Genomic DNA, 27158 nt, shown 5'->3' with positions numbered 1-27158 from the left:
TGATGCATCCCTGGCCAAGCTGTTCTAATACAACTACAACACTGGCATCTACCTGGCTATGTGGAAAATGGCCCAGGTATGTCCTGAACACAAAAAGCAGCACAAATCTAACCCGGCCAATTACCACCCCATCAGTCTATGCTCCCATCATCAGTAAAGTAATGGACATCAACAGTGCTATCAAGCGGCACTTGTTTAGCAATAACCTGCTCATTGACGCCCAGTTTCGGTTCCGCCAGGGCCACTCAGCTTCTGACCTCATTACAGCCTTGGTTCAAACACGGACAAAAGAGCTGAACCCGAGCTGAGGTGAGAGTGACTGCCCTTGACATCAAGGCAGCATTTGACCAAGTGTAGCATCAAGGAGCCCTAGCAAAACTGGAGTCAATGGGAATCAGGGGGAAAACTCTCCGCTAGTTGGAGTCATACCTAGCACAAAGGAAGATAGTTGTGTTTGTTGGAGGTCAGTCACCTCAGCTCCAGGACATCACTGCAGGAGTTCCTCAGGGTAGTGTCCTCGGCCCAACCACCTTCATCAATGACCTTCCTTCCATCATAACTTCAGAAGTGGGGATTTTCGCTGATGTTTGCACAATGTTCAGCACTATTCGCAACTACACACATACTGATGCAGCCCATGTCCAAATGCTGCAAGACTTGGACAATATTCAGGCTTGAGCTGACAAGCGGCAAGTAACGTTCGTGCCACACAAGTGCCAAGCAATGACCATCTCCAACAAGAGAGAATCTAACCCTCACCCCTTGATGTTCAATGGTATTCCTATCACTGAATTCCCCGCTATCAGCATCTTGGGGGTTACCATTGACCAGCAGCTGTACCGGACTAGCCATATAAATACTGTGGCGACAAAGCAGGTCAGAGGTTAGGAATTCTGCGGCAAGTAACTCACCTCCTGACTCCGCAAAGCTTGTCCACAAGGCATAAGTCAGGAGTGTAATGGACTACTCTCCACTTGCCTGGATGAATGCAGCTCCTACAACACTCAAGAAGCTTGACACTGTCCAGGACAAAGCAACCCGCTTGATTGACACCACATCCACAAACATTCACTCCCTCCACTACCAAAACATAGTAGCAGCAGTGTGTACCATCTACAAGATGCACTGCAAGAACTCACCAAGGCTCCTTCGACAGCACCTTCCAAACCCAAGACCACCACCATCTAGAAGGTGGACAAGGGCAGCAGATAGGTGGGAGCACCACCACCTGGGAAGTTCCCCTCCAAGCCACTCACCATCCTGACTTGGAAATATATCACCGTTCCTTCACTGTCGCTGGGTCAAAATCCTGGAACTCCCTCCCTAACAGCACTGTGGGTGTACCTACACCACATGGACTGCAGCGGCTCATGAGGGCAGCTCACTACCACCTTCTCAAGGGCAACTAAGGATGGGCAATAAATGCTGGGCCCAGCCAGCGACGCCCACATTCCATGAATGAATTAAAAAAAAAATGATTAGTCCAAAGCTATTAAATTCTATGTGTGATTAAGTGCAAGGGCTAGGGGGTACAGATTTAAGATTTTGGGCAGGAGCTGCAGGAGGGGAGGTGAGGAAGAAGCTTTTTTATGCAGTGCTTGCTAATGATCTGCAACTCGCTGCCCACAAGGACGGTGGAAGTGGAGACAATCAATGGCTTGAAAAGAAAATTGGACAGGCACTTGATGGAGATAAACCTGTAGGGCTGTTGGGATTGAGCAGGTGAATGGGACTGACTGGATTTCTCCGTATAGAACTGGACTTGATGGCTGAATGGTCTCCTTCTACCGAAAATCACTCCAGTTTATATTAGTTGTCAGGTTTGCAAATCAAGAAGTAGTTTCCTGAAATTGCCTCTCGTTTCGTGATCTGTTTCAGATGCTTCCTGTTATGAGATATATCAACCCGAAGCAGACTCAGAGCTGTTGACAGTCCGGGCCCTATCCACATGTAAACAGCAACGCTTATTGAATGGTTTGGGAGCACAGCGAATGCAGGAGTGGAGGGATCTGGGCACCTGAGGAGAGTGTCAGAGTGAGAAAGGTAAGCACAGAACCTTAAAAGCAACAGCCTAGGCCTGTCTGGCTGAAACAATTGTGCACCGAAGCGTCTGACTGAAAAAGGGATTTTGTTTGCCGAGATTGGGAAACAAATCTTTTCATGAGGGAGTGTGACATTTCATTTCAGAACTTCTTTTGACCAGCTTCCAAAGAGGGTCAGGTGCGTGGGAACAAATCTTACTTTGAAACTCTGGGTTTCTGAGGTAAACTGTACTCAGTACCAGTTACTGATTCTGAGATTACCAATTTCCATCAAAGCACTGCCACTTGCCCTCCAGAAACTCAGCCACAAAGCATGGAATTCCCTGAAATTGGACAAAATCCCCTGCCTTAAGGTGCTGGTGGACTAGACAGGTGTTGTTTCACTGCAGGTTGTAAACAACAGGCAATGTAATAGCTTGTCTCAGTTGGCGATGAACATCTTGGCACTCATGGTGTTGGGAAGTTTCCTGTTCATTCTAGTTATGTGCAATAGGAGCAAGCCACAGTGAGAGAAGAAAAAAACAGCTGGCCAGCTGGGCTAAAGAGGAAGATGTCAGGGCAAGCTGATAAGAGTTCTTTCAGGAGGTATTAGATAAGGATGGGTTGAAAAGTGATGTGGGTGTGCTATACATGGATTTTTGGAAAGCCTTTGTCAAGGGTAAGTAAAGGCTGGTTAGTATGACCAAGGCCAAATTGCCAGGGTGAATGGGTAGTGATGCCAGCAGTGGCTCCTTTTCCATGCCTTCAGTAGGTGCATCAATGACAGGGCAGTGACGTTTCCCTGTATGGGGGGGTTGCACCTTCTCCCTGCATCTGAGCTGGTTTCCACTGGGTACTCCAGTGTCCTCCTGCTGGCTAAAAGCCGTGCTGATTAGGTGGATCAACTACGGTTAAATTAACTAAGAAGGAGAAAGCAGAGAGCTGTGACAAACTGGAGGTAAGTACACAGTGGCATTCCTCAGGGGTCAATGTTGTGACCACCGTTCGTTTTGACCTATATTAACATTGGGTAGACAGGCACAATTTAAAAGCTTGCTAAATTCAGAAACAATGAAGAAGATAGCAACAGACTTCAGGAGGACAGAGAAAGACTGACAAAATTGCCAATGCCATTTAAGAGGGAGAAGTGTAAAGTGTTGGGTTTTGCTCGATGGAATGAGGGGCATAATCTAAACTAAATGGTACAGTTTTAAAAAGGGCGCAGGAACAGAGAGATCCGGGAGTCTTTGAATGTGGCAGGAAAAGCTTAGAAGGCAGAGTTTAAAAATGTTTTAAAAATAGACAAAGTCCTGGGCTTTATTAATAGAGGCATTAGAGTGCAAAAGCAAAACAGGGAAAAGGCAGGGGAATGGTACTAAGTCATAATGCTCATTCAGAGAGCCGGTGCAGACACGATGGGCTGAATGGCCTCCTTCTGCACCATAACAACTCTGTCATCACTAGGTTGGCTTCATTTGAAGCATTGTGTTCAATTCTGGGAATTCTAGAGCAGACATCAGAGAGGCTGCCGGGGATATTTGCCAGGATAGTACCGGGAATGTGGGGCTTCAGATATACAGACAGGCGAGAGAAGCAGGCCTTGATCTTATAGCAGAGAAGATTGAGAGGAATGCTGGCACCAGGCGACCATGCTAGATTTTGCTCGTGATTGGCAAAAGACCTGAGGGGGGGGGGTGGATGAGGAGATTTCCCCTTAGTGTATGTGTGTGTGCGTGTGTGTGACCTGTGATGGACTGGCATCCTGTCTTGGGTGTACCCTGCCAGCGCCCATTGCCTTTCGGGATAGGCACCAACTCCCTGCAACCCTGACTTGGATAAAGCGGTCCTGGAAAAGTGAGTGAGAACTGGGTGATGTGGATAGGCAGAAGGACTTGGAGCTTCAGGTTAACAAGATATTAACAGAATTGCCTCAAGTGGATAAAAGGAAAGCTAATGGGGCCATGGATACTATAACTAGAGGTACAGAATATAAAAATGCAGATGTAATGATGAAACTGCAGCAATGTTAGTAAGACATCAGCTATGCCCCGTCCAGTTTTAGGCTTCGCTATATAAGGATATTGAGGTAATGGAAAAACGATGACAGAATGGCGTCTTGAAATATGAATATGAAGCAAGACTCAAATAATAAAATTTTACAGCTCAGAAGAGGCCATTCAGCCCATCGTGAGTGGGCTGGGGTTTGAAATGAACTATCCAATCAGTTCCATGCCCCTGGCTTTTCCGTGTGGCTTTTCATCTTCAAGCCTACATCCAGTTCCCTTTTGAAAGTTACTGTTGAATCTGCTTCCACCTCCCTTTAAGGCATCCCAGATCACAACTGGCTGCGTGAAAAAAAAAATCTCCTCATCTACCCCTCGGATCTTTTGCCAATCACTGGCAAAATCTAGCATGGTTGCCTGGTGCCAGCATTCCTCTCAATCTTCTCTGCTTTAAGATCAAGGCCAGCTTCTCTCGCCTGTCCGTATATCTGAAGCCCCACATCCCTGGTACCATCCTGGCAAATATCCCCGGCAGCCTCTCTGATGTCTGCTCTAGAATTCCCAGAATTGAACACAATGCTTCAAATGAAGCCAACCTAGTGATGACAGAGTTGTTATGGTGCAGAAGGAGGCCATTCAGCCCATCGTATCTGCACCGGCTCTCTGAATGAGCATTATGACTTGATGCCATTCCCCTGCCTCTTCCGTTTTGCTTTTGCACTCTAATGCCTCTATTAATAAAGCCCAGGACTTTGTCTATTTTTAAAACATTTTTAAACTCTGCCTTCTAATCTTTTCCTGCCACATTCAAAGACTCCCGGATCTCTCTGTTCCTGCACCCTTTTTAAAATTGTACCATTTAATTCAGATTACGCCCCTCATTCCATCAAGCAAAAGCCATCATTTCACATTTCTCCCTCTTAAATGACATTGGCAATTTTGTCAGTCTTTCTCTGTCCTCCTGAAGTCTGTTGCTATCTTCTTCGCTGTTTCTGAATTTGGCAAGTTTTTAAATTATACCCAATGTTAATATATATCAGAACGAATGGTGGTCACAACATTGACCCCTGAGGAATGCCACTGTGTACTTACCTCCAGTCTGAGAAACAACCGTTTGTCACGGCTTTCTGCTTTCTCTTTCTTAGTCAATTTTGTATTCACAGTGCTACTGCCCTTTTAATTCTTTGGGCTTAAATTTTGCTAAAAGTCTATTATTTGGTACTTTAACAAATGCCTTTTTATTGTCAATATCTATGACAACAACTACACTATCCTTATCAACCCGTTCCTCCATCAAAAAACTCAGGTTGGTCAAACGCTGTTTTCCTCTTCAAAGAGAAGGTTGAGGGGTGAATAGATAGAGGTATTGAAAATTGGGATGGGTCTGGACAGAGTAGATAAGGCAAAACCGTCCCCATCGGCGGAAGGATCGAGAACCAGAGATTTAAGGCAACTGGCAAAAGAAGCAATGGAGTCACAAGGAAAAGCTTTTTCAGGCCGTGAGTGGCAGGGTTCTGGAATGTGCTCTTTGTAAATGTGGTAGAGGCAGGTTCATTCCAGGGATTTAAGTGGCAATTGGAAGAATGGCTACGGGGAGAAGGCCAGGAAGTGGCACTAGGTAAGTTTCTCCGTCGGAGAGCCAGCATAGACAAGATGGGCTGAATGGCCTCCTTCTGTGCAGTATCTGTTCCGCGATGCTGTCTTGACCTTGAGAAATATGGGGCCGATTTTCATTTTTAGCCCGTATTTTGCCGAGTGATAGTTTCGTTTTGAACCATCACCTCTAAAAGTGTCCCCATCATTGACATTAGGCTGACTGACCTTTTTTGAGTTTATTTCTCTCAGCTCTTTTGAGCAGGATAGGAACATCTGCAATTCTCCAGTCCTCTAGCACCACACTTTCAGGGCAATCTGAAGATCATGGCCATAGCCTTTGTTACTTCCATACTTATCTTGCACAATCACCTAGAGAGCATCCTAACTGCATCAGGTTCCTTATCCACTGCACTTGTCCTTTGACTGCCTTTTTACTGTTCACCACTGTGCACAACTCATTACTGAGTAACCAGCAGAACTCAGTCACTGGTTTAAAACCTATGCTTTTTTTGCTTCATTTTCTTTGAGCCCTTATTATTTAAGAAATTTTGGACTTGGGATAAAGGCTGTTTGACAGTCACCGGTCATAACAAAGAGTCTGTTCTCAGCCCAATTGTCTACTGGGTGGAGGGGGTGGGCACCTTGAGGATGGCCATGTCAGCCGACCAATTGTTGATGTGTGGGGCTGTGGCATTGTTACATCAGTGATCATGTGACTAAACCTCCTGGAACATATCCAACCAGAGTGGGTAACGTAACCCACACTGAGTGAGTGAATCAGCAGGGTGAGCTGATAGGCAGAAATAGGCCAACGAACCAGATAGCACCACATTTGAGCTTAAGACACATAATGAGTGATTAAGTATCCAATATTGGTGAAAGCAGAAAAAGAGACATCCAGGTCCCAGTCTTGAAATAGATGTAACCCTCACACACACAGGGGTTTAACATCTGCCTGAGGTCTGCATGAAGGCAGCAGGCACTGGACCTGCTCTGTGATGGAAAATGTTGCCTATAGCCCTAGGCCTTACATACGGCCAGTCCACACTGCTGCTTATGTACCACTCGAGCTTTAAATGGACAGCTGCAGCTGCCACCCACCAAGTGAGTTAGTTAACAGATAACACTGACCTGAATGTGGAAACCGAGAGACACAGTTGTGATTCCCTGGCACTATTGTAGTCAAAAAGCGTTACCTGCTCCTTCTTGATCGCTTCCCCCACCCTTTAAATCCCCTAACCCATCTAATCTACCCGATGGTCATTACATGTAATACAATGACCCAAATTTCGACCCCCTTTACTAAGACATCTGATAGGGGAGGCCTGACAGGTCACACACTAGCCTAACTTAAAAAAGTATGCTGTGGCTCAGTGGGTAGCACTCTCACCTCCGAGTCACAGGGTTCTGGGTTGAAACCCCATTCCAGCTCTTGAGCACAAAAACCCACTTCTTTGGATGAGATGTTAAAACGAAGGTCCCATCTACCTGCTGTGAAAGACCCCATGTCGCTGTTTTGAAGAAGGGCAGGGGAGTTCTCCCTAGTGACCTGGCCAGTGTGTATCCCTCTATCGACATCACAGAAACAGATTATCTGGTCATTACCACATTAATTAAGTGGGAGCTTGCTGTGCACAAACTGGCTGCTATGTTTCTTCCCTCACAACAGCAGGAGACAGTGGTGGAGTGGTAATGTCACTTGGCTAGTACTCCAGAAACTCAGGCTCATGCCCTGGTGATAAGAGTTCACATCCCATCATAGCCACCGGTGGAGTTTGAATTCAGTTAATATATCTGCAATTGAAAGCTACTCTCAGTAATGGTGACCATGTAGCCATTTTTGATTGTCGTAAAAGGCAATCTGATTCACTAAAGGGAAGAAAGTCTGCTTCCCTTTCCCATCTTTGCTCCATAGGCCTGGATCTAACTTCCCAACAAAAATCTATCAATTTTGTTTAAGTTCCAAGTTAACTTCAGCACCCAGACACTTTTGGGAGGGAGAGAATTCCAGATTTTCACTCTCTTTTCTGTGAGGAGGTATTTCCTGTCATTAGCCCTGAATGGCCTGGCTCTCATTTTAAAGATAGGCCTCTCTTGACCTGGGCTCCAGTCACCAGAGGAACTAATTCCTCCTTAATAAACCTAGCAACTCCTTTAATTCCCACAACCACCCCAATTAGACCATCCCATAATCTTCTACGTTCATGGGGATACAAGCCTAGAATGCAACCTTGGCCTATTAATTGAACCTTTTCAGCCCCAGGGTCATCTTGGTGAACCTACACTGCAAACTCTCCACAGCCAGCATATCCTTTCCTGAGGTGTGGTGTGTGGAACTGAATGCCAGGCCCAGATGTCATTCAACCAGAGCTTTATACAGCTGAAATTAAAACAGAAGATGTTGGAAAAACTCAGCAGGCCTGACAGCATCTGTGGAGAGAGAAACGTTTCGGTTCAGTATGACTCTTCTTCAGAGCATTCACAGCATTTCGCTTTTATCTTTATACAACTGAAGCCTGTTTTTTTTTTCAGTGTTCAATTTTAATTGCCCCTCCTTTGTGCCCTGTAATTTCCTGATTACAGGGAGTGGGGCAGGTAGGTAGGCAAACATCTCGATTTTAGCCTACCAGTTCAAATTGTTCACCAGTTCACTTTTAAAATGGGACGTGGGTGTCAATCTGACTATTTTGATTCTGTGCACAGCAATACTCCCATGTCTGCCATGGCTCAGTTAACATGCTTACCTCTGAGTCAGAAAGTTGTGGGTTCAAGTCCTGCTTGAGCCCATAATCCAGGCTAATACTCTGAGGGTGTGCTGCACTGTCAGAGGTGCTGTCCTTCAGATGAGAGATTAAACAAAAAGCCGTGCCTGCATTTTCTCAGGTTGTGTGAGAGACCATAGAAGTATAGGAGCAGGGGTAGGCCATTCGGCCCCTCAGGCTTGCTCTGCCATTCAACTGGATCATGGCTGGCTCAGTGCCATTTTCCCCGCACTATCCCCATATCCCTTGATACCTTCATTATCCAGAAACCTATCAATCTCAGCTTTCAACATACTCAACGACTGAGCCTCCGCAACCCTCTGGGGCAGAGAATTCCAAATATTTACCATCCTCAGTGAAGAATTTCCTCCTCAGCTCAGTCCTAAATAGCCTGCCCCTTATTCTGAGACTGTGTCCCCTGGCTCTGAACCAACCCCCGCCTGCCCCCAGCCAGGGGAAACATCCTTCCTGTGTCTACCCTGCCGAGCCCTGTAAGAATTTTGTAGGTTTCAATGAGATGACCTCTCATTCTTCTAAACTCTAGAGATTACAGGCCCAGTCTCCTCTTTCTCCCCTCACAGGACAATCCCACCATCCCAGGGATCAGACAGGTGAACCTCCACTGCACTGCCCCTATGGTAACCACATCCTTCCTTAGGTAAGGAGACCAAAACTGTACACAATACTTCAGGTGTGGTCTCACCAAGGCTCCATAAAACTGCAGCAAGACATCTTTACTCCTGTACTCAAATTGCCTTGCAATAGACGCCAAGAACAGTCCATCTCTAGAGTATATCACAATAAGTGTACAGTGAGTATTAGAGTCAGTCTAACAAAGCCATGGGCTATTTGGAATGATACTAAGCCTCACGCGTGGGCTATTTAAGAGGAGGTGGATTTTGGAGGTGTTTAGAAACAGATGGATCATAGAGCAGATATTTGGGGAGAGTTTGGGCCTAGAAGAGGTGCCTAGGAGCATACAGGACCAGTAGGGAGTTGTCTTTAAAGCTTTGGAAGAATGAAAAATCAGGAATGGGCAGGTTACCTTATGAAGAAACATTGGACAGACTAGGATTATATCCGCTGGTGTTTAGAAGAGTAAGAGGCAACTTGATTGAAACATATAAGATCCTGAGGGGTCGTGATAGGGTAGATATGGAGAGGATGTTTCCTCCTGTGGAAGAATCTAGAACTAAGGGTCACTGTTTAAAAATAAGAGGTCACTCATTTAAGACAGAGAAGAGGCGAAATGTTTTCTCCCAGAGGCTCACGAGTCTTTGGAACTCCCTTCCTCAAAAGGCAGTGGAAGCAGAGTCTTTGAATGTTTCCAGTCCAGAGGCAGATATATTCTTGATAAACGTGGGGGGGGGAGGGTCAAAGGTTTACTGGGGGTAGGTGGAAGGTTGCAGTCAGATCAACTAGGATCTTATTGAATGGTGGAGCAGGCTCGAGGGGCCAAATAGCCTACTCCTGGTCCGAATTCATATGTTTGTGTGAGAATTCAGCAAAGCAGTGAGAACAGATAAGATGAGAGGATCTAATGATCGCCCCTTGATGTTCAATGGCATTACCATTGCTGAATCCCCCATTATCAACATCCATTGACCATTGACCAGAAACTGAACTGGACTAGCCATATAAATACTGTGGCTACAAGAGCAGGTCAGAGGCTAGGAATCCTGCAGTGAGTAACTCAACTTCACCTCCCCAAAGCCTGTTCACCATCTACAAGGCACAATTCAGGAGTGTGATAGAACACTCTCCAATTGCCTGGATGAGTGCAGCTCTCACAACACTCAAGAAGCTCGACACCATCCAGGACAAAGCAGCCCCGCTTGATTGGTACCACATCCACAAACATTCACTCCCTCCACCACTGACACACAGTAGCAGCAGTGTGTGTACCATCTACAAGATGCACTGCAGCAACTCACCAAGGCTCCTTAGGCAGCACCTTCCAAACCCACAATCACTACCATCTAGAAGGACAAGGGCAGCAAACACATGGGAACACCACCACCTGGAAGTTCCTCTCCAAGTCACTCACCATCCTGACTTGGAAATATATCACCGTTCTTTCACTGTCACTGAGTCAAAATCCTGGAACTCCCTTCCTAATAGCACTGTGGGTGTACCTACACCACATGGACTGTAGCGGCTCAAGAAGACAGCTCACCTCCACATTCTTAAGGGGCAATTAGTGATGGGCAATAAATGCTGGCCCAGCCAGCGATGCCCACATCCTGTTGAATGAATTCTTAAAAAGAGGCTGAGTAAAATACATTGAGAAGGATAGGCATGAGGCTGTAGGCACAAGATTAGAGAGGAATCCCCTTTCTGACACCGAGGCCGGGATTTTCCATTCCCTCAGGCCAGCGGGTTCTCCCGGTCCTGCTGATGTGAATGGAGATTTCAATGGTTCACTGGCTCCGCTGTGGGGAACTCCCCACTCCCCCCCCCCCGGCCCCCCACCCCAACTGTGGGGCGGGGTGCTGGAAGATTCCGGCCCAAGTTTCATCTTTTACGTTCTCCAAGGGTGAAGTTTTTAAGGGCATTTTTTTTTTCCTTCCTGGGAACCATTTTGGGATTTGAATCTGCAATTGGTCTTTATGCGATATGAGCGGCACAGACAAGATGGGCATTTATTGCCCATTGCTAGTCGCTCTGAGAATATGGCAGTGAGGCTGTTCCCAATTCTAGCCTTTGCATGACTGAAGGGCCTTTAGTCTGCATTCAGAATCCACAAGGTGTAGCCCTGGGAAGTGTGGTAGGCCCCTTCCTAAAGACATGCTTAACCAGCTTGGGTTACACAACGATTGGACAGTTTAGTGATCATTTCTTTCTCCAAATTGTATGACTCTATGAACTGCCATGTCCCTCTGGAAGTGGGTAGTGTGGCAAAACCAAGAGAGGAGTACATGACAAGTAAAGGTTGATGCATCTTAGTTATGAGATGGGAGTTAGACTTGTGGAGCTGAGGGGGTGTAGAAGGGATTAGTGTGAGGATTTGGGACTGTCAGTATCTGACAAGTGACGCTTCAGAATAAACAGAGATCAGCCCATTAACCTTTGTCTGAAATATGAGCTGGTTTCCTCTCTCTCAGATGCTGGTTAACTGGTTTCATGATGCAGTTATTCCTCCAGATTTCTAGATTTGTCCTTTGCTTTCTAAATGGCTTTGGAAGAATGAAACTTCCAAATGGTAAACTGGATCACCAGAGATTTCTCCTCTCTTGGGACTGGGCCATATTCTTTACACTTTTGATGTTTTGTTTTTTTACCCATTTCCCACCAGTTTGGTGTAAACATTCTGTCACTGGGGCTTTCGAGAGTACGGAGGGTCGATGGGTAGATCTCATTCACTGCGGTTCATTCACTAACTCGCTTATGGGCTGCTGTTTGTACTTTGAGTTTTTAAAAAGCTGCAGAACTGTCTTGGTCTCAGGATGAGTCAGTATTTAGCTTTGCACCCATGTAATACACAGGCAATCCAAAATATTAATCAAGTTCAGTAGTTTTCTTCAGACATTGTTTACTGCCCTATTTATTGCAGTTTGAGATGATCAGATCTGCTGCCTCTGCTACTTCCCTTCCTTTTACAGTCCACTGGGCCAAAAAAATTTTTTTATTCATTCATGGGATGTGGGCTTCGCTGGCTGGGCCCAGCATTTATTGCCCATCCCTAATTGCCCTTGACAAGGTGGTGGTGAGTTGTCTTCTTGAACTGCTGCAGTCCATATGGTGTAGGTACATCCACCGTGCTGTTAGGGGGGAGAGTTCCAGGATTTTGACCCAGCGACAGTGAAGGAACGGCCGAGATATTTCCAAGTCAGGATGGTTAGTGACTTGGAGGGGATCTCCTAGGTGGTGATGTTCCCATGTGTTTGCTGCCCTTGTCCTTCTAGATGGTAGTGGTCATGGGTTTGGAAGGTGCTGTCTAAGGAACCTTGGTGAATTCCTGCAGTGCAACTTGTAGATGGTACACACACTGCTGCTACTGTGTGTCGGTGGTGGAGGGAGTGAATGTTTGTGGATGTGGTGCCAATCAAGTGGGCTACTTTGTCCTGGATGGTGTCAAGCTTCTTGAGTGTTATGGGAGCTGCACTCATCCAGGCAAGTGGGGAATATTCCATCACACTCTTCCAACATATTCCTGGCTGACCTCCCACATTCTGCACTCATTAACTTGGAGTCATCCAAAACTCTGCTGCCCAAGGCCTAACTTGGATCAAATGTTGCTCACCAATGCCCCTGTGCTCACTGAGGTTGTCTGGTTGGTTCCCCATCAAACAAGGCCGCAATTTTTAAAATTCTGACCTGGGCACCCCTCCCTATCTCAGTAGTCTCCTCAAACCCAAAACCCCCTGAGATCCTCTAATTCTGGCCTCTTCTGGTTTCCTGATTTTAATTGCACCATCATTTGGCAGCCGTGCCTTCAACTGCCTGGGCCCAAGCTCTGGATTTCTCTCCCTGCCCCTCTCTACCTCACTTTCCTCCTTTAAGACTCTCTTTATAACCTACCCCTTTGATCAAGCTTTCAGTCATCTGATTTAACACTTTCTTACATGACTCATTGTCATATTTTGTTTTTGAATAGTCATGTGCGGGGCCTTGAGATGTTTTAATTGTTAAAGTCACTATATAAATTCTAAATGTTGTTTATCGCCATGTTTGTCATCCCTGCTTATTGTCTCAGTTTTCCTACCTCTTGTTCTGTTCACTTTTTGTTGACCCTGTTTATTTATCATGGGGTTCCTTCCAGACAACAGTAAGACCTGATGGAAGCTATATTCATCCACAAATGACGCAGAGGGAGGAATACAAATTATATATGAACTGTCATCACGTAAGTTTCGGCCTTTGGACTCTGACAGCCCTAAGCAGAAAGTAAGCTCTTGCATTACCGTAAAGACCTGAAAGATCTAATAGATTTTGTCAGGTGCCACAGGGAGAGGATTTTGGCTCAGGTTCCCCACTTCAAATCACTCTTCTTCATGCCAAGGAGTGGCAAGAAGTTCTGGGGAATAACAAGCAATGGTGAGGAGTGACGGTGATTGATGAGTAATGATAAGTGACAACCAATTATGAAGACAGGTGAGCGATGGTGCAGAACAGTGCAGGATGGTACAGACGGGTACAGAATGATGAGGAATGAGGAACATTGATGAGGGACAATGTGGAATGATTGAGGCTAACATGGACTGGGGGATAATAATGGCAAAGAGTAGCAAAGACTGGTGATGAATCTGAAGGCTAGTGTGGATTGGACTAGCATGATGGGGATTAACGGTGAGTGACAGAGAGTGACAGAAAATGGGGAGGAAGGGTTGGGCGTGGTTCGTGTGCTGAAAAGTGATAAGGAATGCTGTCTTAATTAAACATGTAGAATAACAGAGAGAAAAAAAGCTGCATTGTAATGCAGAAAAATAACTCCAAATGCTTCCCAGAATTGGTGAAGGTAAGGAGAGAACTATAAACAATAGGTGAGCCTGTAAGAGAGAGCTGAGGGTGGTTTCAAGGCTAAATTAACAAGATGAGATTTCCAAAGGGTATTGAAGATGGAGAAAATAATAGGTGTGTGGGACTTCATAGAAGATAACCTAAAGTGCAAGAGGTAGTCATTACTGCACCCACGTGGAGACGGGATGGGACCCATGTTGTGTCATGTTTGCCTAAAACTAAAGAAAGGCAGGAAACACTGTGTATAGTAGCATAAGGGAATGATAGGATGGCCATTCCACTGCAGTGAACAGGCCCCTGCATATGAATCTATGTCACTTCTAGCAAGTAAAAATGAGCGATGTATGAGTTCAATTTTAATTATCTTAAAACGTTCCCTGCAAACGAAAGGAATATGTTCAAGTCTTGCACCTTTCTTTAATTACCCAGGAGCTTGGGGAGCCTATAGTTCCCCATTGCTTTATCCATGGCAATCACAGTCAACTTGCCAACCAATCAACACCCTTTTTCTCCTGTCGTATAAATTGTTGTGATCATTTAAAGTTTGGTATTCTTGCACTTGCCTGATGAGTGCAAGACGAAAAGCATTGGCAATATGATTAGAGAGGAGATATAAGATGCAGAGAACTGGAAGAGATATTAACCTGAACAGCAGCTTAGGAAGAGGACAGGGGAAAATATAAAACATTCTAAGTCAATTTTGAAGTGTGTGACAAGCTCATGTTGTATTTCTTTAATTAACCTATCTATTACAAATACCACCAGCCTTCACTTCTTCATTCCTTGCGGGGCCATTTCACAGGGTAGTTAAGAGTTAATAACATTGGTGAGCTACAGATACAAGTCATCTCCTGAGATTATGATATAGTGGCAATAATAGAGAGCTGCCCCAGACAAGGGGTGGGCTGAGCATATAATATTCTTGGCATAGTGGTAATGTCACTGGGCTAGTAATCCAGAGGCCAAGGCTAACCTTTTGGGGCACAGATTCAAACCCCACCATGGCCGCTGCTGGAATTTGAATTTGATTAAGAGAGCTATCATCAATTGTTGTAAAAACCCATCTGGTTCATTAACGGCCTGTAGGGAAGGAAATCTGCTACCCTTCTCGGTCTGGCTCACATGTGACTCTAGACCCACATTAATGCGGTTAACTCTTAACTGCCCTCTGAAATGGCTGAGCAAGGGATGAAGAAGGGTGGTGGTATTTGCAACAGATTTTGGTACGGCTCAGAAAAGAGACAATGTGCTTTAAGAACTGAAGGGGTGCTGGAACCCTGCTGGGTGTTTACTGAGGCCAGTAAATACTGAGAAAGAGATGGAGAAGGCAAATTTCAGAGAGATGCAAAAGCAATGGAGTCATAATGATGTTACAGCCTTATTCAAAAAAGGGTGTAAAGATAAGGCCAGCAAATAGAGGCCAATCGTTTTAACCTTGGTGGTGGATATGCTTTCAGAAATGATAAGTTGTAATAAAATTAATTGTCTCTTGGCAAAAATGCAGGTTAATTAAAGAAATACAACATGAATTTGTCAACTTGCTGGAGTTTTTTGATGAGGTAACAGAGAAGGTTGATGAAGATAATGCAGTTGATGTGGTGTACATGGACTTCCAAAAGACATTTCATCAAGTACCGTACTGTGGTACGGTAAGTAACTTTGTAAGCAAAGTTACAGCTCATGGAATAAAAGGAGCAATAGCAACATGCGTACAAAATTAGCAGAGTGACAGGAAACAAAGATTAATGCTGAACAGCTGCTTTTTGGACTGGAAGATTGCTTGTAGTGGAATTCCCCAAGGGTTGGTGTTAGGACCCCTGCTCTTCCTGTAATATATTATAACCAAGACATTGGTCATGGCATAATTGCAAAATTTGCAGATGATAAAGTATTGTGAACTGTGAGGAAGGAAGTGTAGAAGGGCATATACAGCATGGTGGAATGGGCAGACAAGTGGTAGATGGAATGTAATGCAGAATAGCATGAGGTGATTCATTTTGATCAGAAGAACTCGGAGAGACAATATAAAATAAGGGGTACAACTCTAAAGGGGGTGTAGGAGCAGAGGGAATACATGAGCATAAATCATTGAAGTTTGCAGATCAAGCTGAGATCCGCAGTTAATAAAGCATACAGCCCCCTGGGCTTTATAAATTGGGGATTAAAATACTAAAACAAAAAAGCTGTGATAAATCTGTATATAACATTAGTCTGGCCTCAAGAAGAGCATTATGTCCACTTCTGGGAGCCATGCTCCAAGAAGGATGTGAGGCCATCAGTGAGCATGCAGAAAAGATTTAAGAGAATAAGAAACTACAAATAGATTGGAGAAGTTGTCACTATTCTCCTTGGAGAAGGGAAGGATGAGAGGAGATTTGATAGAAGTGTTCAAAATCATGAGGGGCCAGGGAAGAATAGACAGGAAGAAACTGTTTCCATTAGTGAGAAAGTCGAGAACCAGAGGGCAGACATTTAAGATAATTGGCAAAAGAAGCAATGGCGGCATGGTGAGAAACTTTCATTGCTGAGTGGTTAGGACCTGGAATACACTGTCTGAGAGTGTGGTGGAGGCAGGGTCAATCGAGTGGTTAGAACCTGGAATGCACTGCCTGAGAGTGTGGTGGAGGTAGGGTCAATTGAGTGGTTAGGAGCTGGAATGCACTGCCTGAGAGTGTGGTGGAGGCAGGGTCAATTGAGTGGTTAGGAGCTGGAATGCACTGCCTGAGAGTGTGGTGGAGGCAGGGTCAATTGAGGCTTTCAAAAGGGAATTGAATTATCTGAAAAGGCAAAACATGCAGGGCTATAGGGATAAGGCAGGGTAGTGGCATGAGGTAAATTGCCGCTTCAATAGACCAGCACAGACATTGATGGACCGAATAGCCTCCTCCTTTGCTGTAACCATTCTAAGATTCTATGAGATTGGGGTACATCAATTATGCCCATGTGGACTGGGAGTTGTGGGTGCATGGGGAGGGGTGGGGGGGAGGGAGGTTGCGGCCTTGGTGGTGCCGGAGTGTTAAAAGCAAAGGGGGGGAGGGAAAAATTTCTGAAATGTGTAGATGAAAACATGAGTTCCCAGCACAATGAGGAAGGAAACAATGATGCATCTGGTTCCGAGAATGAAGTTGGGCAAGTGGGGTTTGTGTCAGTGGAAGTATATTTGGGGAGCGTTCATCACAGTGGCATTAGGTTCCAAACAATAATGGAAAAGGACAAAGAAAAATCAAACATGAAAATACTCAGTGAGACCAAAGGTGGATCGGAATGAAGGATCGACAGGTAAAACAGTAAATGAGCAATAGGAGGATTGGGTCCAGACACTTTCCTATGTAGCAGAGAAGATGTCCATCTGAAGATAGAGTTCAGATAAAGGCAAAATACTGTGGATGCTGGAAATCTGAAACAAAGAGAAAAAGTGTTGGAAATACTCAGCAGCTCTGGCAGCATTGTGTGGCGAGAAAGACAGAGTTAACGTTTCATACGGACTCGAAACATTCACTCTGTTTCTCTCTCCACAGATGCTGTCAGCCCTGCTGAGTTTTTCCAGCATTTTTTTGTCGTTGTTGAAGATGGAGCTCCCTGGATGACTCGGGATGAGGGGGATTCAAAGGAAACACAGGTACCGGACACTGTATCGGGGAAACTCGGGAGTGGAGTGTGTGCCGGATTTGGGGATTTGATGGATTTTGGGTCCTAGGCCTAGCATGTACCAATAATACTTAAAATAAAGTGTGAAAAACAAAGAATAAAAAAGGGTTTTATTCAAATAGCTGCGCTGGGTGTCAGCTTCGAATGCAGTCGGGCTTTTCTGTCCATCTGAATTTTGGGAAACCGGATAAGGTGTCCGGTACAAAAATAAAAGTAGCTGGAAAAACTCAGCAGGTCTGACAGGATCTGCGGTGAGGAACACAGTCCGTGTGACTCTTTATCAGAACAAGGTGTCCGGTGCCTGTTCAGAAAAGGATGTGTTTAATTAATGATGGATAATTCTGTAGGGAACCCAGCTGAATATAGAAAGTGTTAAAAGACCAATTCATTGAAGCTTGTCGCCTTTTCTCCCCCGACTGCAGGCGCTGACAGGTGACTCCCAAACTCGAGGACAGCCGGAAAATTCCAGCGGAATGGCAGATGTGAATGGAACCTGCGGGAAACTCAAGCAGTGGACAGACGCCATCTACGTGACGGCTTTCAGCTTCATTTTCCTGCTCGGGCTGGTCTTCAATGTCCTGGCCCTCGTCTTCTTCTTCCGCTTTACCAAGATCCGCTCGCAGACCACCATCTACATGAAGAACCTGGCGTGCTCCGACCTGCTGCTGGTTGTCTCCTTGCCCATCCGCATCTGGTACTACATGAGCCGGCCGCAGCTGCCGCTGCGGCTGTGCGAGGTCAACGGCCTCATCTTCTTGGTCAACATGTACGGCAGCATCTTCTTCCTCACCTGCATCAGCCTGGACCGCTGCGTGGCTATCTGCTTCCCCATGAAGTCCCGGCTCAACGAGCTGCGCAACTGGGCCACTTGGATCAGTGTTGGGATCTGGGTGCTGGTGATCGGAGCAAGCATTCCCCCTTACCTGGTCATCCCAAGTAAGTCCAATGCCTCCTGCCACTCCTGCTTTGACAAGGACCCTACCTTTGTCACCAACCGAATGACTGTGGTCCCCACCCTCTTCATCGGTTATGGGATCCCACTGGCCACCATCCTGATCTGCTCCCACGCCCTCCTGAGAGGCATTCGTCAAAGCACCGCCACCCGCATGGACTATGTGGACTGGCGCAAGATCCGCAACATGGTGCTGGCCAACGTGGTGATCTTCATCATCTGCTTCCTGCCTTATCACACGGTGCTGCTCCTCTACAGTGTCGCCCCCGGCAAAGACAGTGACTCGGCGCTGCCAGCCGCCTACCGCATCACCATCACCGTGGCCTGCTTCAACGCCATGCTCGACCCCATCGTCTACTACTTCGCCACGGAGACCTTCCAGAAGAGCGTGGGCATGAAGGCTCTGAAGAACGCCCTCACCTCCAACACGGACAGCGCCGAGGGCAACAACCGCTCCATGTCGCCCATCAACGCCTGAAGTCAAGGGTCAGCCAGCTCGGTGCCCGGGAGAAAAGGATTTTGAAGGGAGAGAGGGAGACAGACAGAGGGCCAGAGTTAGGGGAGAGGGTGGAGGGCTGGAGGGCCACGTGGCTGCAAGCGTGAGAGAATTGCCCTGCGACTACAGTCTACATGTGGGGAAATCTGGTAAGGTCAAGGAGTGTGAATATAGAGCTAACAATGTAAGCGACTTGGGACTTAATAGGAGTGTGAATGCAATCTGAAGACTGAGGATCTTCTGAGTGAGAGTGAGCTGTGAAGCTTCGGCAAGTGGTGGCATTCACTTCACACCTACTTTCAATGTTAGCTTGGAAATAATGGATGATAATAAAGTCCTATTGCGCTTCACCGAGGTCAGGAGTCCGGAAACCTGGGTAGTAGCAAAAGGAGTATGCACTTTAAGCAGGTTCGATGTAAATATTAAAGCTCTTTATTTGCAGTATCTTTTTGAGATATTCGCGATAGTTCACCAACAGTCACAGACTCCCAGAAGTGACAGTTCACAGGGAGTTGACGCAGAGAGATCCTTAATTATAATACTTTTCACAAATACTTTCACTTCTGATGTAAAACCTGCTGAAAGGAAATGGGTCCTGGGTGTAGTCGAGTAACATTCGCTAAAGGTCATCGACCAGTGCCGAGGGGCCGCTGTCATGTTGGATACCAGGGCGTTCTGTTGAAGGGTCATGAGGACTCGAAACGTCAACTGTGCTCTTCGCCGATGCTGCCAAACCTGCTGAGTTTTTCCAGGTATTTCTGTTTCTGTTTTTTGTTCATCCATAAGGTTGGTGCCAGGGGACTGGAGAATTGCAATAGCACACGCTGAATCAAAAGGAAGGCAAGGATAAACCCAGCAACTACAGGCCAGTCAGTTTAAACTTGTTGCAGAGAAAGATTTTAGATAGAATGACCCGGGACTAAATTAACGCTTGGGTAAATGTGAATTAATTAAGGAAAGCCATCAAAGGATTTGTTGCGGGAGAATTGCAGATTTTTGATGAGGTAACAGAGAGGGTTCAGTAGAGCAATATGGTTGATGTTCTGTACATAGATGTCCAAAAGGTGACTGATAAACATATGAACATATATAAGAAATAGGAGCAGGAGGAGGCCATTCGGCCCCTCAATACTGTTCCGCCATTCAATAAGATCATGGCTGACCTAATTGTGACCTCAACACATTCCTGCCTACCCCCGATAACCTTCGACTATCTTGTTAGTCATGAATCTACCTAACTCTGCTTTAAAAATATTCAATGACCCTGCTTCCACCACTTTCTCGGGGAGAGAATTCCATTGACTCATGAGCCTCTGAGAGAAAAAAATTCTCCTCATCTCTTAAACGGGATACCTCTTATTTTTAAACTGTGTCCCTCTAGTTCTAGTCTCTCCCACAAGGGGAAACACCCTTTCAGCATCCACCCTGTCAAGTCGCCTCAGGATCTTATATGTTATAATAAGAGCACCTCTCATTCTTCTAAACTCCAATGGAGACAAGCCCAACCTGTCCAACCTTTTCTCATAAGATAACCCTGCCCACCCCCCAAATCGAGGAATCAGCTGAGTGAACCTTCTCTGAACTGCTTCCAATGCCTTTATATCGTTTCTTAAATAAGGAGACCAAAACTGTACAAATTACTCCAGCTGTAGTCTCAGTAACACTCTGCACAACTGTAGCAAAACATCCCCACTTGTATATTCCATTCCCCTCGCAATAAACAACAACATTCTATTTGCCTTCCTAATCACTTGCGGTATCTGCATACAAACTTTTTGTGATTCGTGTACCAGGACACCCAGATCCTTCTGTACCTCAGAGTTCTCCAACCTCTCTCCATTTAAATACTATGCTGCTTTTCTATACTTCCTGCCAAAGTGGGCAAGTTCACATTTTTCCACATTCTACTACATCTAACAATTTTTTATCCACTCACCCAGCCTACCTGCATTGCTTTGCAGACTCCTTATGTCCTCTTCACAATTTACCTTCCTACCTATCATCAACAACTTTGGCAACCATACCATTTGCTCCCATCATCCAAGCCAGTTTAAATACTTGAGGCCCCAGCACGGATCCCAAGTGGCACATAACAGGTGTGTCAGCAAAGTTAAGGACCATGGCATAAAAGCGGCAGTAGCAGCATGGATACAGGAAATAGAGTGCAGCAATGAACAGTTATTTTAGGGACTGGAGGAAAGTACACAGCCGGTTTCTCCACGGGTCAGGACTAGGAGCACTGCTTTTTGTGATCTATGTTCATGACCTCGACTTAAGTGTGCAGGGCACAGTTTCAACATTTCTGGATGACTCAAAACTTGGACGTATTGTGAACTTGTGAGGAGGGCAGAGATAGACTTCAAGAGGCTGGTGGAATTGGCAGATATCTGGCAAGTGAAGTGTAATGCAGAGAAGCCTGAAGTGATACATTTTGGTAGGAGGAATGAGGAAAGTCAATAGAAAATAAAAGTTACAATTCTAAAGGGGGCGTGAGAGTAGAGGAACCTGAGGGTATATGAACATAAATCATTAAAGGGAGCAAGGCAAGTTGAAAAAGTGGTTAGTGAAGCATTTGGCATCCTGAGCTTTATTAATAGGGACATGGAGTAAAAAGCACAGAGGTTACGATGAGCCTTTATAGAACGCTGGTTTGGCCTCAACTGCAGTATTGCACCCAATTCAGGGCACCACATTTCAGGGAGGATGTACAGATATTGGAAAAGGTGCAAAAAAGATTTAGCAGATGAGGCACATCAGTCGTCTGGATAGATTGGAGAAGCTAGGGATGTTCTGCTTAGAGCAGAGGAGGGGTTGAGAGGAGATTCGACAAAATTATGAGGCTTCTGGACAGTGTAGATGGAGAGAAACTGTTTCCGATGGTGGAAGGGTCAAGAATGAGCAGACACTGATTTAAGGTGAGTGGCAAAAGAACCAAGGCAACATGAGGGAAACCTTTTTAGGCAGTGAGTGGTTAGGATCTGAATGCACTGCCTGAAACTTTGGCAGGGGGAAGCAGGTTCCATTGTGGCTTCCAAAGAGAATTGGATAATTATCTGAAGAGAAAAAAATTGCAGGGCTAGGAGGAAAAGGCAGGATAATGGGAATAGTTGCTCTAGTATTGACACAATGGGTTGATTGGCCACCTTCGGAGCTGTAACCATTCTATGATTCTATAATTCTTTGATTTAGGATAATCCAACATCAAATTAGTCATTTAACTATTAGGAATCTACATTCAAAGTGATTTTAAATGGGATTACCAAGTGTGTGAAATGCTTAACTGAGGAAATGGATGACTTCGCATGCCAAGTCTTCTCAAGTATCACGATCTATCGCAAACTGACCTGTTCACTGTACTTAATATTCACCTAAAACCCACTGTTCAATATGGTTGGTTTGGATTGCTGGACTTCGCAAAGAGCATGTGGCTGAAGCTCGAAAGCATTCAGAAACGGGTACTGAAATCGATCCCAGGTAAAGTGTACCAAAGCTACTCCTTCACGACTAAACAGCTGAGCATGTGTTCCCTCACTGAGAGGTGGAAAAAACTCATGCTGGACAGGTGGGAAAATTCTTGAACCCCACCTCCCATTACCACTATCTCTTGGCACAACCACATGAAAGCAAACATGCAGTGGAATTAAGTAGAAAGGGCACCATTTCACAATTACGATATTGAACGGATCGACCACGAGACAGCCCAATCCCATACTTTATAAAACTGGGAAATAGTGTGTGAATGATTGAGAACTTAACAAACTCAATTTGACAACATATGACCTGTGAACTTTAACACAAAATGGCGAATGCAGTAGGTCTTTCATTTCTATTACGTAAATTAAGGAGACCTTGTATTTTTCAACCTATAATAATTATTTGTGTCCCAAAACTTTTATCATTGTGCAATCTTTTTATTATCTTATGCCCTACTTTAATTTTAAACATTGTCCATAACTAATTGCAATTCCTGGATTTATTTTTATCATCATCACAATGCTGCCATGATTTATTTTTCAATAAAGCAACTAATTAAACAAAGAAAATAAAAAACACAATGATGTCATGACATTCGACTCTGTTATAGAAAATTGTCCGCCTCATTCGACCAACCATCAGCTCCTGTCTGATTCCATAGACTTGGGTGTTTTAATCTGACTAAGTCCTGCCTCCGGCTCTCTCCCCAGTCACATTTACCAATCCCTACACCCCTCCCCCAGCCTCTCAGATTTAAGTTCCACCAAACCATTTGCCCAAAACAGACAGAAAAATGAAGAAGTATATCACGCCTGAATGGCTGGCTCTAATTTCAAGGTTATTGTTTGTTAGGGCTCCCTAGATAAGAGGAAATAATTCCTCGCAATCTACCCTACCAACTGCTTTAATCGTCTTAAACACCTCACCCCTTGATATTCCTAGAATCAAGGTAAGTTTCTGCACATTTCCTCATAATTTAACCCTTTGAGTTCTGCTAGTCCCCTCCAGGGTCAATTCACCCTTCCTGAGTTGTGGTACCAGGAGCTGAATTCAGTTACTCCAGATGGGGGTCAGACTAGGGCTCTGTACAACTGAAGGATCACCTTCTCAACTCTACATTTCAACTGCCTTGTTATCAAAGTCGCCATCCAGAGGCTCAAGCTCGTCAGCAACTTTTAACTATATAACAGGTGGACATAAACATCCCAAAGCGCTTCACAGCAATGCTTGGAAATTGGGTGTCAGCTGCAGCTCATTTGTCAGTGCTCTCATGTCTGAGTCAGTCACAAGTTTCTGGGTTCAAGTCCCACTCCAGGACCTGAGTGCAAAAATTTAAAGCAGATACTCCAGTGCAACATTGAGGGAGCACTGAACTACCAGAAGTGCTGTCTTTTGCATGAGGTATTAAAGCAAGGCTGCTGATGTAAAAGGGCTGCTAATGCCATGCATACACTGTTCTGGTGTTTTACTTTGTGACATAATTGTAAGCATCAGAGTTGGCATAGCTAGCAGCCATCGCACTGTAAAAGCAACTAACTTGGAGGCCATTTCAAACTGATTCTCAAAGATAGATCTTAAGGGAGTGTTTTACTTATTTGTTCATAGGATGGGATGTCGCTGGCTGGGCCAACATTTATTGACCATCCCTAATTGCCCTTGGCTAGGCCATTTAAGAGTCAGCCACATTGCTTTGGGTCTAGAGTCACATGTAGTCACAGACCAGGTAAGGATGTCAGATTTTCGTCTCCTAAGGGGCATTATCAAACCAGATGAGTTCTTACAACAATCAACAATGGTTTCATGGTCATCATTAGACTTTTAATTCCAGATTTCTTTCCATTAAATTCAAATCTCGCCATCTGCCCTGGTGGCATTCCAACCCAGGTCCTCAATGTATTGCCCTGGGTAACTAGTTCAGTGACAATAGCACTACGCCGCTGCCTCCCCACTAGTGTGTGTAAATTGAGGGACGGCAAATCTGAAACCTGTTTTATCCCCTCTTAATTTTTATTTCAGTTGATTTCGGTGGAATGCGGAAGCACACGGATTGGCAGCTCATGTGTACACAGTCCAATCGTTGCTCATCAGCACATACATTGTCCTTATTTTGCCAGTGATAATCGCTGTCTGAGCCAACTGACTCCACATAGACCAATTCTTAAAGTGAGCCACTCAACCCTGAACTGTCTAACCTGTTTCTGGATTCCTGCACATGCCAGGACCAGTGTGCATGTGCAGATGGGTATCAGGGGCAATCTTATACGGGCATATTACATGGGCAGGAGACACGGTGATGTTAAAAACCCCATGGTACTATTTGGAAGAAGAGCAGGGGAGTTATTCCTGTTATCCTGATCAATATTTATCTCTCAATCAACATCTTAAAAAAACAGAAACAAACATGGAAAATGCTGGAAAAAACTCAGCAGGTCAAGCAGCGTCTGTGGAGAGAGAAACCGTTAATGATTTGAGTCCAATATGAAAACAGGTTATTTAGTCATTATCACATCGCTGTTTGTGGGAGCTTGCTGTGCACAAATTGGCTACTGAGTTTCCTACATTATAATAGCGACCAGACTTCAAAAAGTGCTTCATTGGCTGTAACGTGCTTGGGGTTATTCAGTGATTGTGATAAAGTGAATGCAAGCCTTTCTTTCCTTGTTTTCCTAAGCATGACACTGAGCCAAATAAGCAGATATTAGGTCAGATGACCAAAAGCTTGGTCAAAGAGGTGAGTTTAAAGGGGGAAAGTGAGGTAGAGAGGCGGAGAGGTGTAGGGAAGAAATTCCAGGCTTCAGGCCTCAGAACCTGGCCTCCAATTGTGGAGTAATTAGAATTGGGGTGCACATGAGGCCAGAGTTAGAGGAGCACAGATATCTCCGAGGGTTGTGGAGCTGGAGGAGGTTACAGAGATAGGGAGGGGTAAGGTCCTGGATGGGTTTGGGCCGCAAGCTTTCGGATGGCCTCAGGCTTACAGAGGGAGGAATCAGCAGTCAGGCTGACACTTCCCAGTGCAGTAGTGAGGGAGTGCTGCACTGCCGGAGGTGCTGTCTCCTGCTGAGCTGTTAAACTGAGGTCCCATCTGCCCTCTCCGGTGGATGTAAAGGAGCCCGTGGTCGCTGATCCGAAGGAGATGTACCCCCAGTATTCTGACCATAACCTCCCTCCCCCCAAAAAAACTTTCCACCAAAAGTCGACCGACATGAGCCATTGACCAAACTGTTTATGTGACCTTGCGGCGCTTCCTGCATTAAGCAGTGCCTGCACACCAGTTACTTCACTGCTTCTGTAGCGCTTTGAGATGTCGTGCGGTTGTGTGAGATGCGCTGTTTAAGTGCAAACCCTGTGAATACGTGAAGCAGTTTGCACTGTGGGAATTTACAGGGCACGGGAAGGTGAGGCTTTCTCAACAACCTGCAAGACTCAAGCACAGTGTGACCAGCTGCGGTTCACTCTGCATTCAGCGTGACCTTAGCTTTGAGCTCAAGACGGAGGAATGCAGAAAACAAACAGCAGCTCGGGGTTTTATTTTTCAGTTTCACGTGTGATATGCGATTAGATACCAAGAAACTGCTGTGCACGCCTACGGCTTGGTTTAGATGTCGTTCAAATCTTTATTTCCCATCAGCAGAGCTGACTGAGCTTTCTAATATTAGCTCAGAAACGACATAAACAGGTCTCCAGGGAGAGTTGCCCTGTGAGACGATTCTGCATTCACACAGTTGTCTCTGAGAGACAGGCACTGCTCCCCCTCTTGCCTCGCCTCAACCTCCCACCCCAGAATTGCTCGAACAACCCCTTGCATTTTTATAGCGCCCTTAAACATAGCAAGACACTGCCGGAGTGCTCACAAAATTTGAATGCTACCAAACTTGACAGAAGGTCAAGTCATGAGACATCAGGCTGGTCAAGAGGCAGGTTTTAAGGAGTGTCTTGAAGGGGGAAAGCGAGGCAGAGAAGCGGAGAGGTTTAGGGAGGGAATTGTGAGGGGTGACTTGATTGAGGTGTTTAAAATCCTGGATGGTCTCGACAAGGTGGACCTGGAGAGAATGTTTCCTCTTGAGGGTGAGTCCAGAACTAGGGGGCACTGTTTTAAAATTAGGGGTCGCCCTTTTAGGACAGAGATGAGGAGAATTTTTCTTCTCTCAGAGGATTGAGCGACTTTGGAACTCTCTGCCTCAGAAGGTGGTAGAGTCCAGGAGTCACTGAATATTTTTAAGGCAGAGGTAGATAGATTATTGTTAGGCAAGGGAATCAAAGGTCATCGAGGATAGATGGGAACGTCGAATTTGAAACAAAAATAGGTCAGCCACGGTCTTAATGAGTGGCGGGGCAGGCTCGAGGGGCCGAATGGCCTACTTTTGCTCCTATTTCTGTGTTTGTATGTCATTTCAGAGCTTGGGGTCCAGGCAGCTGAAGGCGACGGTGGGGGCAATTAAGATCGGGGATTCGGGGATGCTCAAGGGGCCAGAATGAGCTGAGTGCAGAGATCTCGGAGGATTGCGGGGGGGGGGGGGGGGTGGGGTGCTCGAGGAGATTGCAGGGAGGGGGTGAGCCCTTGGAGGGATTTGAGGACAAGGGTAAGAATTTTAAAATTAAGCCATTGCCAGGTGGAGGGGGGGCTGAATCTGGACGCACCCAGAGCGTGGGTGAGTGTTTCGTCAGCTGCTGAACCGAGACACGGACTGAAACTGGCCTCTGAGGCAGGAGACTTACACCAAGGTTGCAAGCAGACTGGTTTAACCT

The 27158-nt window shown here is 45.6% G+C and overlaps 1 protein-coding gene across 3 annotated transcripts; it reads left to right on the top strand.

Moving 5' to 3' along the window:
* Positions 1-1923: 1923 nt before the first annotated feature.
* On the top strand, positions 1924-20349 carry LOC121272396 (lysophosphatidic acid receptor 6-like). 3 transcript variants are annotated; one of them, XM_041179066.1, is made up of 3 exons: positions 1980-2043; positions 17361-17461; positions 17913-20349. In XM_041179066.1, the coding sequence occupies exons 2-3, from the start codon at positions 17426-17428 to the stop codon at positions 18918-18920; spliced, it is 1044 nt and encodes a 347-aa protein (XP_041035000.1). In that variant the 5' UTR covers positions 1980-2043; positions 17361-17425; the 3' UTR covers positions 18921-20349. The 3 variants fall into 3 exon arrangements, with proteins under 3 accessions (XP_041034999.1, XP_041035000.1, XP_041035002.1); XM_041179065.1 differs by lacking the exon at positions 17361-17461 and having other exon boundaries at positions 1924-2043; XM_041179068.1 differs by lacking the exons at positions 1980-2043; positions 17361-17461 and adding an exon at positions 17011-17121.
* Positions 20350-27158: the final 6809 nt, after the last annotated feature.

Source organism: Carcharodon carcharias, chromosome 33, assembly GCF_017639515.1.
Source record: "Carcharodon carcharias isolate sCarCar2 chromosome 33, sCarCar2.pri, whole genome shotgun sequence".
NCBI classification, from domain to species: Eukaryota; Metazoa; Chordata; class Chondrichthyes; order Lamniformes; family Lamnidae; genus Carcharodon; species Carcharodon carcharias.
This window is presented reverse-complemented; position numbering and strand designations above follow the sequence as displayed.